Source organism: Oryx dammah, unplaced genomic scaffold (genome assembly GCF_014754425.2).
Source record: "Oryx dammah isolate SB20612 unplaced genomic scaffold, SCBI_Odam_1.1 HiC_scaffold_19, whole genome shotgun sequence".
Classification (NCBI taxonomy): Eukaryota; Metazoa; Chordata; class Mammalia; order Artiodactyla; family Bovidae; genus Oryx; species Oryx dammah.
Window position 1 is genome coordinate 81,426,184 of NW_024070203.1, and position 13,107 is coordinate 81,439,290.

The 13,107-nt window shown below is 36.4% G+C and overlaps 1 protein-coding gene across 3 annotated transcripts in view; it reads left to right on the top strand.

The window, feature by feature from the left end:
• The window catches only part of VIRMA (vir like m6A methyltransferase associated), a 59,846-nt gene that overhangs the window by 23,322 nt on the left and 23,417 nt on the right, over positions 1-13,107 (top strand). For all 3 annotated transcript variants that reach the window (XM_040261061.1, XM_040261062.1, XM_040261063.1), the window contains 5 exons: positions 2,255-2,377; positions 2,951-3,223; positions 5,177-6,317; positions 9,865-10,356; positions 11,361-11,515. In XM_040261061.1, the coding sequence (XP_040116995.1) occupies positions 2,255-2,377; positions 2,951-3,223; positions 5,177-6,317; positions 9,865-10,356; positions 11,361-11,515 (2,184 nt within the window). The remainder of the gene's footprint in view (positions 1-2,254; positions 2,378-2,950; positions 3,224-5,176; positions 6,318-9,864; positions 10,357-11,360; positions 11,516-13,107) is intronic.

A 13,107-nucleotide genomic window follows, 5' to 3' on the forward strand; every position in this document is an offset into this window, starting at 1 on the left:
TGAGCACACAGACACAAGTTTGTTTTCTTGAGACATCCTTGTCTAGTTTTGGTATTAGAGTCATGCTGGCCTTGCAAATGAGTTTTAGAAAGCTTTGAGAAGAATTGGTATTAATTCTTTTTTAAACATTTGGTAGAATTCATCAGTAAAGCCATATGGTTCTAGACTTTTGTTTTGGGGAGGTTTTTGATTAGTGATTCAATCTCCTTATAGTAATTGGTCTGTTCAGATATTTTGTTTAATCATGATTCAGTCTTGGTAGGTTGTATGTTTCTAGGGCTGTATCCATTTCTTCTAGGTTGTCTAATTTGTTGGTGTATAATTGTTTATAGTAGGTTCTTATGATCCTTTGTATTTAAGTGGTATCAGTTGTAATATCTCCTCTTTCATTTTTGATTTTGCTTGAGTTCTCTCCTTTTTTTCCCTCAGTGAGTCTAGCTAAAGGTTTACTAATGTTATCTTTCCTAAGCTTGTAGTTTCATTGATATTTTCTATTGTAGTCTTATCACAGTGTAGTCTACTGACTTGTCAGAGACAAATATATCACATGATATCACTTATATCTGGAATGAAAACTTGACACAAAGGAACCTATCTACCAAGCAGAAACATATTCACAGATTCAGAGAGCAGCTCTGTGGTTGCCAAGTGGGGAAGCACGTTTGGGGAGGAATGGAGTGAGAGTTTAGGGGTAGATACAAACTATTACATATAGAATGGATAAACAATAAGGTTCCGCTGTATAGCACAAGGAATTACATTCAATATGAGATAAACTGTAATGGGAAAGAATATAAAAAAGAATGTGTATAACTGAGTCACTTTGCTGTACAGTAAAATTAACATGGCATTGTTAATCAGCTGTACATCAAATAAAGAGAAGTGGAAAAAAATTTACTGACTTTTAAAGAAAATTTTACTGGAGTATAATTTCTATTTACAGTGTTGTGTTAGTTCCAGATATACAGCAAAGTGAATCAGTTATTCGTATCTCCACTCTTTTTTATATTCTTCTCCCATATAGGCTGATACAGAGAACTGAGTAGAGTTCCCTGTGCTATGATAGGTCCTTATTAGTTACTTGTTTTATATTTAGTAGTGTGTATGTGTCAATCTCAGTCTCCAAGTTTATCCCTGCTCCATTCCCTCCAGTAGCTATAAGCCATTTCCTCCATCCATAAGTTTGTTTTCTACATGTGTAACTGTTTGTTTTATAAATAAGTTCATTTGTATAATTTTTTTTAGATCCCACGCACAAGCAATATCATATGACATTTGTCCTTCTCTCTCTGACTGACTTCACTCTTACTTGCTTTAAAATGGACACCTGAGCTCATATATTGCATTTATATATGTGTGCATGTTTTTAACTTTTTGTTTTGAAATAGTTACAGATTTATAGAAGGCTGCAAAGAAATGTGTAGGGAAGTCCTGTGCACTCCTCCCCGATTCCCCTAGTTAACATCTTTGATAACTCTAGTACAATATCAAGACAATATTGGCATTGTTACAGTCTGCAGAGCTTGTTCAAGTTCACCAGTTTGTACATGTACTTGTGCACGTGTGTGTGTGTGTATGTGTAGCTGTGTGTAATTTTATGTCATATATACTTTTGCATACCCATCATTGCAATTAAGATACTTGATTGTGCTATCACAGTATTCCCTGGTGTTACCCCTTTCTAGCCACACTCATCCCACCTGTTCCTATTTTTGGCAATCATTATTCTCTGTCTCTGTAATTGTATTATTTCATAAATGTTACAAAATGGAATCATGAAGTTGGGATCTTTTTAAGATTGGCTTTTTTCATTCACTGTAATTTCTTTGAAATTTATCTACTTTCTCTGTGTATCAGATCATTCTTTATTGTTGCTGAGTAGTAATAAATAGTGTGGATGTATTATTTAACTGTTCAGTGATTAAAGGACATTTAGGTAAGTTTCTAGTTTTTGACTTTAGCACATAAAGTTATTTATGAGCATTTGTGTACATCTTCCTGCAAGAAAATAAGTCTCCATTTCTCTGGGATAATTCCTAAGAGTTCCATACATTATATTTTGGTATATGGGATGTCAGAAATTTTAACTTTCCCCATATAAACTGATTAGCAAAATTTCTGTTAGACATCAGGAACAAAAAAGTTAATAAATTCTGAGGATGAAAACCCAAATGATCAGTGGCAATTTTGTCATGTATTTATATTACTAACTTTAATAATTTTAAAGTTCTTTTTCTTTTTCTAATAAAATCAGCTGATGGAGAGAAAGAAGATCAATTTAATGGAAGCCCTCCAAGACCACAGCCAAGGGGACCAAGAACTCCACCAGGACCCCCGCCCCCTGATGATGATGAAGATGATCCCATGCCGTTGCCAGGTAGAAATAATAATATTTTTTTCCTTCTCTTGATTAATGTTAGTATAATAGTACTTTCTTATTAGAGGAAAAAAAATAGATGCTGGTAATCAAATCTTGATGAATGTCCCCCACCTCCATTCTGAGCAGTGTTTTCTTGTGGTTTTTTTATTGTTATTGTTGTTGACAAGTGAATTTGTTTAAAAAAGAAATCAGTTAATTCATTTGAAACTGAAGCAACATTGCTTTGAAAATAAAGTGTTAATGTACTATAATGATAGTATAGAGAAGCACCAGTAAAAATAACCTGTATGTATTGGAAGAGATAAAAATCTGTAGTTACTTAATAGCTAAAAAAGAGGATTATTGTGTAAAAACATAAAATAGCATACTTTGTTAATTCCCACTCTAGAAAACTGTGCAGTGTTTACTCTTAATATTTTTTAAGAGCAAGTAATTCTACCACTTTTTTTTAAAGTGTGTTTATGAGCTAAATCATCCAAAATATCATTAAATAGTTGCAATATCCAGTCCTTCTGCCTCTTATTATTTAAATAGTTAAAATAATCTGTGCCTTAAATATCAATTTTTCAGTGTCTGGTGACAAGGAAGAGGATGCTCCTCATAGAGAAGATTACTTTGAACCCATTTCTCCTGATCGGAATTCTGTTCCCCAGGAAAGTCAATATTCTGATGAAGGAGAGGTAGAAGAGGAACAGCAAGAAGAAGGAGAAGACGATGAAGATGACGTGGATGTAGAGGAAGAAGAGGATGAGGATGAAGATGATCGCCATACAGTAGATAGTATCCCTGAGGAGGAGGAGGAGGATGAAGAGGAGGAAGGTGAAGAAGATGAAGAAGGTGAAGGTGGGTGAATTAGCTAGGACTTCTTGCTTTTAAGTGCTGGAAGCTAGCTTGATGTAGCTTTTAGCAATGCAGAAAAATTTATAGCTGAGATAAGTGGCTTTCAAGAAACCCAAGAGTCAGCTTGTCCTTGAGACTTGACTAGACTTGAGGATTTCCATCTTTTCTTTGCTTTGTTTATCTGTTATTTAGTTAGAAAAATGAATTTAGGTGTTTTTTTTTTTTTTAACTAACTGTTATGTCTCTATTTACCCCACATCTTTAATATCTTCTCTTTAACCAACCAATTTAAACTGCCTGACTGTGTCTCAGATCCGTTTTCAGTTTTCTGGGAGGGAGATTCTTTTTGCCTTGCTGTGGTATCAGCTTCCCCTTGATACCATTGGCTTTTCCCAGGGAAGCAAGGATATGCAGCAAATACATGGTGATTAGGGATTTGGTGATCTGTCTTCAGAGGAGTGGTGTTTTAAGCTGCCTAGAATCCCCAAAGATTTCTGTCACCTCAATATTTTGGCCAAATAATAATATCTAATTATTATTAGACATTCACAAGGAGAAAAAAATCTCAATTACAGAGGGATATAAGGCAGCCTGATGCAGTCTTTTAGTTAGGTCTTATTTTTCCTTTGAAAGCGAAAAGAGCTATTCAAGCTAATTGACTCTTAATTTGTCGAGTAAATGGAGTGTAATGTTAAAGTATTTATGTAAAATGACAGATCATCTGCTTTGTTCTATAAGATATTAAAGAGGAGAGTCATTCTACATGAGAATGAGAACCATTTCAGTATTATAGGGGCCCTTTTACAAAATATAAGTAATTGAGTTATTGAGTGATAACTCTTTTAACTGACCCCATTTCTAGGATACCAATAAATCTAATAAATTTTAGATTTACTGCATTTAGCAAGTAGTAGTTAGATTTCAGGCAGGCTTTGTTGATCAGAGGACATTTTTAGAGAGGGTAAGAGAATGAGGCTGGTTAATTTGATTTTTACCAGAAGACATCTGGGGGTTAGTCTCGAATCAAGTCTCTTTGCTGCTGCTGCTAAGTCGCTTCAGTCATGTCTGACTCTATGCGACCCCATAGACCGCAGCCCACTAGGCTCCCCCGTCCCCGGGTTTTAGGCCCTTTCTTTTCAAATATGAGTGTATTGCTATGGCTAAGTTGTTTAGAGCTTAAGAATGTCCATAGAGGGCTGTTACTGGAGGAGTACCGTGGAAACATTTCCTTTTCTTTCTTAGGCTCTTGTTACTCATCTCTGTTTTACCACAGCCAGGTAACAGTCGTGTTTAAAACTAACAGATTTTCTGTCTCTAGTCCTGTATTACTGAATAGAGGGAAAAGCTGCACGTGTCATGATATGAAAACTCTGTTTTGGCAAAGATGGGTACTTTTATAAACATTTTCCATAAAAACATGATACAGAACTGGGAACTGGGTACCAGGTAAACACAGAGGAGTAGAAGTGAAGGCATATGAAATTCTAGAATGTTTTTCCTGACAATATTTGGTGTAACTTGGTAATCGGTATTAATTCTTAGTTAATTTAATACTTTTGGCCCATCAATTCATTTTTTCCATCTTAAAAATACTCTCTCACAAAGCAAGCTTAATTTCTTCCCTCCTGAGAGGTATTTTTGGTTCTTTTTTTTTTTTTTTGAGACATTTCTAATTTTATTTCTGTGAGGAAAAGATTTATAGCAGAGTTATTGTAAAGCTGAACAGATATAATAGAAGACTTTACTTACGAAGTTTCTCTGTAATTGTTCTGTTAGGAGTTATAAAATGTTAATAAGTGTTGATAAGATATTGAGGCAGAAGTTAATATTGTTGATAGAATCATTACTTTTCATTTTTTTTGCCATGTTGTTAAATAATTTATTTTGACTAACCAGATTGTTTTGCACTAAACAACAATGATGTAACAACTAAGTATTATTTAAACTGATTTTCAGGGGATGATGGTTATGAGCAGATTTCCAGTGATGAAGATGGAATTGCTGACTTGGAACGTGAAACATTCAAGTATCCAAACTTTGATGTCGAATACACTGCTGAAGACTTAGCTTCAGTCCCTCCTATGACATATGACCCATATGATAGGGAGCTGGTACCACTCTTACACTTCAGCTGTCCGTACAAGACTACGTTTGAAATTGAAATCAGTAGGATGAAGGATCAAGGTCCAGATAAAGAAAACTCAGGGGCAGTAGAAGCCTCAGTGAAGTTAACTGAACTGTTGGATTTGTATCAAGAAGATAGAGGTGCAAAATGGGTGACAGCTTTAGAAGAAATTCCAAGTTTAATAATAAAAGGACTAAGTTATTTGCAGTTGAAAAACACAAAACAAGATGCCCTTGGCCAGTTGATAGACTGGACCATGCAAGCTTTAAATTTACAAGTAGCCCTTCGCCAACCCATTGCCTTAAATGTCCGACAGCTCAAAGCTGGGACCAAATTAGTGTCCTCACTAGCAGAATGTGGGACCCAAGGAGTCACGGGACTGCTACAAGCAGGAGTGATCAGTGGCTTATTTGAGCTCCTGTTTGCTGATCATGTCTCATCTTCCCTTAAATTAAATGCATTTAAAGCTTTGGACAGTGTCATTAGTATGACAGAAGGAATGGAAGCTTTTTTGAGAAGCAGGCAGAGTGAAAAAAGTGGCTATCAAAAACTTCTGGAGCTCATACTTTTAGATCAGACTGTGAGGGTTGTCACTGCTGGTTCAGCTATTCTTCAGAAATGCCATTTCTATGAAATTTTGTCAGAGATTAAAAGACTTGGTGACCATTTAGCAGAGAAGACTTCTTCTGTTCCTAACCACAGTGAACCTGATCATGATACAGATGCTGGAGCTGAGAGAACGAACCCGGAATATGAAAACGAGGTAGAGGCTTCTATGGATATGGATCTTCTGGAATCCTCAAATATAAGTGAAGGAGAAATAGAAAAGCTTATTAACCTCTTAGAGGAAGTTTTTCATTTAATGGAAACTGCACCTCATACAATGATCCAACCTCCTGTTAAGTCTTTCCCAACAATGGCACGTATTACTGGTCCACCAGAGAGGGATGATCCATACCCTGTTCTCTTTAGGTGAGACATTTTTGGCTTTGGAAAGTATATTTCACCAATTACTAGAGGCAGTTTCATGTGGTTGCCTTTTTTTTTTTTTTTTTAGCTACAAAGCTTTGTTTTACTGTTTTTATTTTATAGTTTTATTTATTAATTACTTACATTTTGGCCATGCTGGGTCTTAGTTGCTGTGCAGGCTTTTCTCTAGTTGGGGACGGATGGAGGCTACTCTTCATTGTGGTGTGAGGGCTTTTCATTGCAGTGGATTCTCTTGTTGCAGAGCACAAGCTCTAGGGCACGTGAACTTCAGTAGTTGCAGTTTGTGGGTTTGGTAGTTGCAGTTCCCGGGCTCAAGAGCATAGGCTTAAGAGTTGTGGTACACAGGCTTAGTTGCTGTGTGGCATGTGGGATCTTCCTGGACCAGGGATTGAAGTGTCTCCTGCATTGGCACGTGGATTCGTTACCACTGAGCCACCAAGGAAGCCCCTTGTTTGTTTGTCTTTTTAAAATTTGTCTATAGGTAATGTGTGTCTTTGTAAGGATGCCGTGATATTTCAAGATAGGTCATAGTGAGAAGTGTGTTACTGTATTTGAGCTATATTTTGTTAATACTTAAAAGTAGTAATAGCAACTTAAGTTAAAGATATAAGTAATAACCAACCATAGTGCTTATATTAGCATATCTGTGAGCAAGAATAAAGGAGAAATTACCAGGTTGCTTCTGGGAAGGTGAAGCAAAGAGGATGGCATAGGAAGGAGAGAGCTTTTCTGTGTAAGCCTCTTTGTACCTTATGATTCTAAAACATTGTAAGTGAAGCTGATACTTTACTAAGTTAAGTTTACAGTCCTTGTTAAGATATATTAAAGGTTCAGTTGTCACTTGTTTCTGCCTTCTAACCCTCTAGTTATCTACTGGTACAGTTTTGCCGTTTTTACGTACTCACAGATTTTTGAAATTTGCTTTAATTTTTGAGAGTTTCTTTTTTTTTGGCATTTTGCCTCTAAATTTTTTAACAAATAACAAAAATTGCAGTTTTATTGTTTTATTCCTTATTTCAGTGATTATTTTTGCCTGGCTTTGGAGCATAATGTATTTATTAACAAAAAATCGATACTGTCCATTCTAAAATCTGTACCTATCCATTCCTATTTTTAGCTGAAACTCATATTTGCCTTAGCTTGAATTCATACAGGAGTTTAAGATGATAATTGCTAGAGCAAGGTCTAGTAGGAGATGAGGCCAAGAGTACAAGTGTAGCAGTTTTGCTTTGAACAAGAGAACGGAAACGTTTGAGTATACAAATACAGTTATCTTTGTAGTATGGAGACAGTAGAGGAGACAGGTGCTTCTCACTGGTCATGTTTTTGGTAAATTAAGACTTAAAGTAATGCCCTGAGGGTGACTGAGTATAAGAAAAGAGATGATGCTCCCAAATAGTTGTTGAGGGGAAACTAGTAATTAATGGCCTATAAAGTATTGTTGGTTTTTTTTCTTCCATAATTGGAGATCGTACATTTGGGTGTCAGATTTTAGGAGATAAAGGGTTTTGAATGCTGGGCTAAGGAATTTGGATTTTTTTTTTTTTTTTTTTTTGGCTGTGCTGCTTGGTGCATGGGATTTTAGGTCCCTGATCAGGGGTTGAATCCAGGCCCTGACAGTGAAAGCACTGAATCCTAACTGCTGGATGGCCAGCGAATTCCTGGGGATTTCATTTTTAGAATGTGGAAGATCTTGAATATTTTAGAGTAGCAGATCTGATATGATCGAAGTAGTGTTCTAAGATTATATTATAGTTACGAGATGTATTGCCATGAAAAAGAAATTGATGTTATTAGGTAGATAAGCCTATCTGAAGATTCCAGGGTGTGGGTATTGTGCTGAATACTGGGCCTAGTATAGTGGCATTTACAGAAAATGGGAAGACGAATACTGTGCCAGTATTGAGAGTTTGTGGTGGAGCATTACTTGGACTTGGCAACTGGACCCGATAAGAGAAAGTAAGAAGGAGCTAAAATGCTTTGAGGTTTCTAACTAGGGTAACTACTGGAACTGTGACAGAAACTGATAAATTAAGAGGGAGAGTGAACTTTGAAAAGAGAAATAATTACATTTTGGAAGGGTTAGTTTGAAGTGATGGCAAGGCTCTAATGTCCCATGTTGGAGTCTTCAAGGTAACCCCCAGATTGACTAGCTGGACTCATAGAACTTAGTGTTGTAATCTCAATCAGGATTTATTACATCAAAAAGATACAAAACACAATCCCCAAAGGGAAGAGATATACATGGGACAAAGCCTGGGAAAATGAGTCGTAAGCTTCCAGAGTCCTTTCCTAGTTTAGGCACAAAGGATCCCCTTAAGTCCCCTGACAACAAATTGTGACATGTATGAAATGTTGCATACTGAGAAAGTTCATTAGAATCTCAGCATCCAAGCTTCCTATTGGGGGATAGCCATGTAGGCACCCAGTATCTTGCATGTCCCAGAATTTCAGACTGCCAGAGAGAAAGCAGGTGTTCAGAATGAACCATATTATTTGCATAAACAGTTTATTTGCAGTGAGTATTCTTACCAGTTGGTGGGTGGAAGCTATCCCAAAATCCAAGTCCCTAGAGGCCAGCCAAGGACCAGCCTTTCTAAGAATAAGCATTCTGAGGCCTGCCATGTTAACTATTTTCTGAACATTCCGTGAGGTGATTAAGGATGCTCTTAAGAGCGCAGAAGTGTTTACCTCTGTGGTGAGCATTTATTGCAGGTGTTTTCCTCATTAAATAGAAGCCCGAGTTTAAGCAGAAATATGATTGAAAAGGCAATTTTATGCTTTTTGATTACAACTATGTGACATTCTGGAAAAGGCAAAACTATGGAGACAGTAAAAAGGTCAGTGATTGCCAGGAATTAGGAGCTAGTTGGGGGATGCATAGACGGACACGGAGTATTATTAGAACAATGAAAATACTCTGTATCAGTAGCAGTTGTGTCTATTAGGGGTTTTAGGTAAATTCATACCTTATCTACTAAAACTGTGTGTACTAAAAAATGGTTCTTGGGCGTAATAAAAGAGTACTGTTACATTAAGTACTGAAGATTGATAATTTGACCTTTTTTCCTTCCTAGAAGTACCAGTTCAGATGTACTACCTGTAGTAAATCTGAATGTACCAAATGCTTTTTATAGTAGATGCACTGTATTCTTCCTAGATGCATGAATTCAGATAGACTGAGATGCCCTGAGTTGAGTACGACTATGGTTAAAAAGGAAGGAGCCATTTGATAAATGGCCTGGAAAGAAGGCCCAGAATTTAAAGTCAAGGTTGATTCTGGAAAGAGAAAATTTGTCAACAGTTACTAATTAAACATCTTTTGAATGCTAGGAAAAAGCCTTAGAGAACTTTCACTTTCATTTGGTCCTATGGAGAGAAGACTTGCTGTTCACATTATGTTTTTAAATAAAGCGGTATATTGCTGAGGATAAGGATTATTGCTATTAAAATTTTTAGCACTACCTGTCTAATGAAAACTGAGTAAATGAAATGTTTTGCGCTGACTTAACGTATACTTCTTCTGCAGGTATCTTCACAGTCATCACTTCTTGGAGTTGGTTACTTTGCTCCTGTCAATTCCAGTGACAAGTGCGCATCCTGGTGTGCTGCAAGCCACGAAAGATGTTTTAAAGTTTCTTGCACAGTCACAAAAGGGTCTTCTTTTTTTTATGTCAGAATATGAAGCAACAAATTTGTTGATCCGAGCTCTTTGTCATCTTTATGATCAAGATGAAGAAGACGGTCTCCAGTCTGATGGTGTTATTGATGATGCATTTGCCTTATGGCTACAGGACTCAACACAAACATTGCAGTGTATTACAGAACTTTTCAGCCATTTTCAGCATTGTACAGCCAGTGAAGAAACTGACCACTCAGATCTGTTGGGAACACTGCACAACCTTTACTTGATTACTTTTAATCCTGTGGGAAGATCAGCTGTTGGCCATGTTTTCAGTCTTGAGAAAAATCTCCAAAGTCTTATTACACTAATGGAGTACTATTCCAAAGAAGCCTTAGGGTAATTTTATGCTTACTCCTTAAATTTCCTGTTTTATTGGAAAACTACGTCACTAGTGGGGTAGATTCTTAAAAGAATGTGTTGTTTTGAAAATAAAAACTATAATTTTTTGACATAGCCTATAACTTGTTAATCAAGGATTAGAATGATGAACTCTCTAAGATGTGGATATAAAGAAATGAAATAGCAGCTGCTTCAGTTTCCCTACAGAGTTAACAAAGATTGCAGCCGTAGTACTCCTGCTGATTTTTGTGGAGGGGAGTCGTAAGACACAGAAATAATACATACAGCTTAAGAGTCATGAGGACTATCTTGGTGTCTCTGTCCTCACCTGCTAAGCTCTTCATGATGCTCTGACTTTAGAAGTGTTTTGACTGGATGAGGGAGTTTGAAAGTGATAGTGGTTTTTGAAGACCTTACCCTCTTGGGCAGAGAGTTTTAGTCTATGAGAAGAGAAACTCGTTCCTCCTGGTTCATGCTATACAAAGCTGTGGTGTTCTTTGCATCTGAGTCTTGATATGACCCTTTGAGTGACGGATCTCTTGGGAGGACTGTAAAAGGCGAACAAGAATGCGTCTGTGCCTAGCTGTACCTTTACAGTTCTGTAGTGGAAGTCTGAATAATCCTGGTGGTAGGTTGATTCATCACACTTTTTCCTATATATCCAGAGTGAAAAAGCATTTTAAAGGAGATTAATGAGTGTACTTCCTAATCTTTCATTGCTGATGAAGTATACTTATTCATTTTATTGTTCTGATCATATTTCTTAAGAGAATTCCACGTTCCATTTTGATGCATGTGCTTTGTTATTAATATACTTTTAAGTAGTGGTTTCAGGTGAATTGGAGGTTAAACTAAAATGTGGTTTCCTGTTTTCAGGAAGTTGGTAATGTTTCATGGTAAAATTCCTTGATCATCTTAAAACCAAGTGAAAAAAAAAGTTAAAAAATTGTTCCTAAAAATTATTTGCATACCAAAACCTTTAAAACCTTATTTTGTTTCAGTGATTCCAAGTCTAAGAAGTCAGTCGCTTATAATTACGCATGCATACTTATCTTGGTGGTGGTTCAGTCTTCCAGCGACGTCCAGATGTTGGAGCAGCATGCAGCATCTCTCTTGAAGCTTTGTAAAGCAGACGAAAATAATGCTAAATTGCAAGGTATGGCACTTGAACTTATTTTAAGCATTTATGATACAGGAAGAAAAAAAGCCTTTGACTATCTGTAGTTCATATTTGCCATCTGGGACCAGGGGCTTTATCATGTTTGATAATATACCTAGTAACACCCTGTGTTAACTTTCTGTATAAGTTAAAGCACCTTTTATGGAGGTATTTTATATGGTATTCTTAAAAAGATTTTTTTAGGAAGTTGTTGAAAATACCTTTTTCTGGAAAGTCATGGCAATTTGTGGGTAGCTGAAGTTCCTAATCAAAACAGAATTAAAGATGAACTCAGAAGTTCAGTTTTGTACAGAAGTTTAGAAGTACAGTTTGTAGGTGTGTGTGTTTTCTTTGAATATGTACTTATTTCTGAGTACTGCTTAGAAATCTATTTGTGGTTAACACATGTGTGCTATTCTCAAGTGAAAAATGATGAAAGAACATTATTTTCTAAGTGTATATTGAATGAAGTTTATTTTATTTTTGTTCTTGGTTTTCAAACTAGCCAAATAGAAAATTTAACACAGTAAATGTTATGATAGCATGTGGCCACTTCTCTTTTTTGTCTTTTGTCCATGCTGCGCGGTATGTGGGATCTTAGATCTTAGTTCCCTGACCAGGGATGGAACCTGTGTCCTTTGCAGTGGAAGTGAGGAGTGTTAACCACTGGACTGCTGGGGAAATCCCAGGCCTCTTTTCCTTTTAATCCTAAAAAGATTAAAGTTTAGGATTAATCCTAAAAAGATTAAAGTGTTACCAGTAAAAGTTGGATACTAAACTCAGCTTTCCATATTGAAAATAGATTTTTTTCCCCCCTCAAAGTATGCCCTTACAAAAAGAGGGTATGTAGCATCTTCAAAGGTATTATTAATGCTTTAGTACGTATTCTGGGTGATGAGTACATTTAAATTTATTATTCCTTTTATCTTTCGTTTGAACAATATATATTCTATATACATGAAAGAGGTCATTTAAAAGTGTATAGGAAAAATACTCAGATGTAAACTGTTGTAATCCTAAAAAGGAGTGTAGTACCAAGGAGAGATGACTCCTATTTGCAGTTTCCGTCAGTTCTTCTTATAAAGTGTCTAGAAATTATTACATTAGAACGCTTTTAGAAAAACATTTTTGGTGATAGTCAGGTTCTATCCCTGGGCCGGAAAGGTCCCCTGGAGAAGAAAATGGCAACTCACTCCAGTATTCTTGCCTGGAATACTCCATGTACAGAGGAGCCTTGACGGGCTACAAAGAGTCAGACATGATTGAGTGACTAACACTTCGACTTCACTTGTATGGCATAGCTTCTAGGCAGTTCAGTTGCAGTAAATGGTGTATTTCATGTATTTCTTCCATAAACAAAGTTTCCTGTTACTGTTTTGGGGGTGAGAGTGATCACTTTTAATTTTGTAAAGGCAGATTAGGAAATTGACAAAATTTAAAATTTGTGTCATGGGAGAGGGCCCTCAGCAAATGTTCCTCCATGGGTTTGATCCTGTTAGAAATGAATACCTTTGTGTATGCTGTTTTGGGGGTGTGGGAATCAGAGGTAGTATTAGGTGAATAAGCACTATATAATTTTGTTTGTTTAT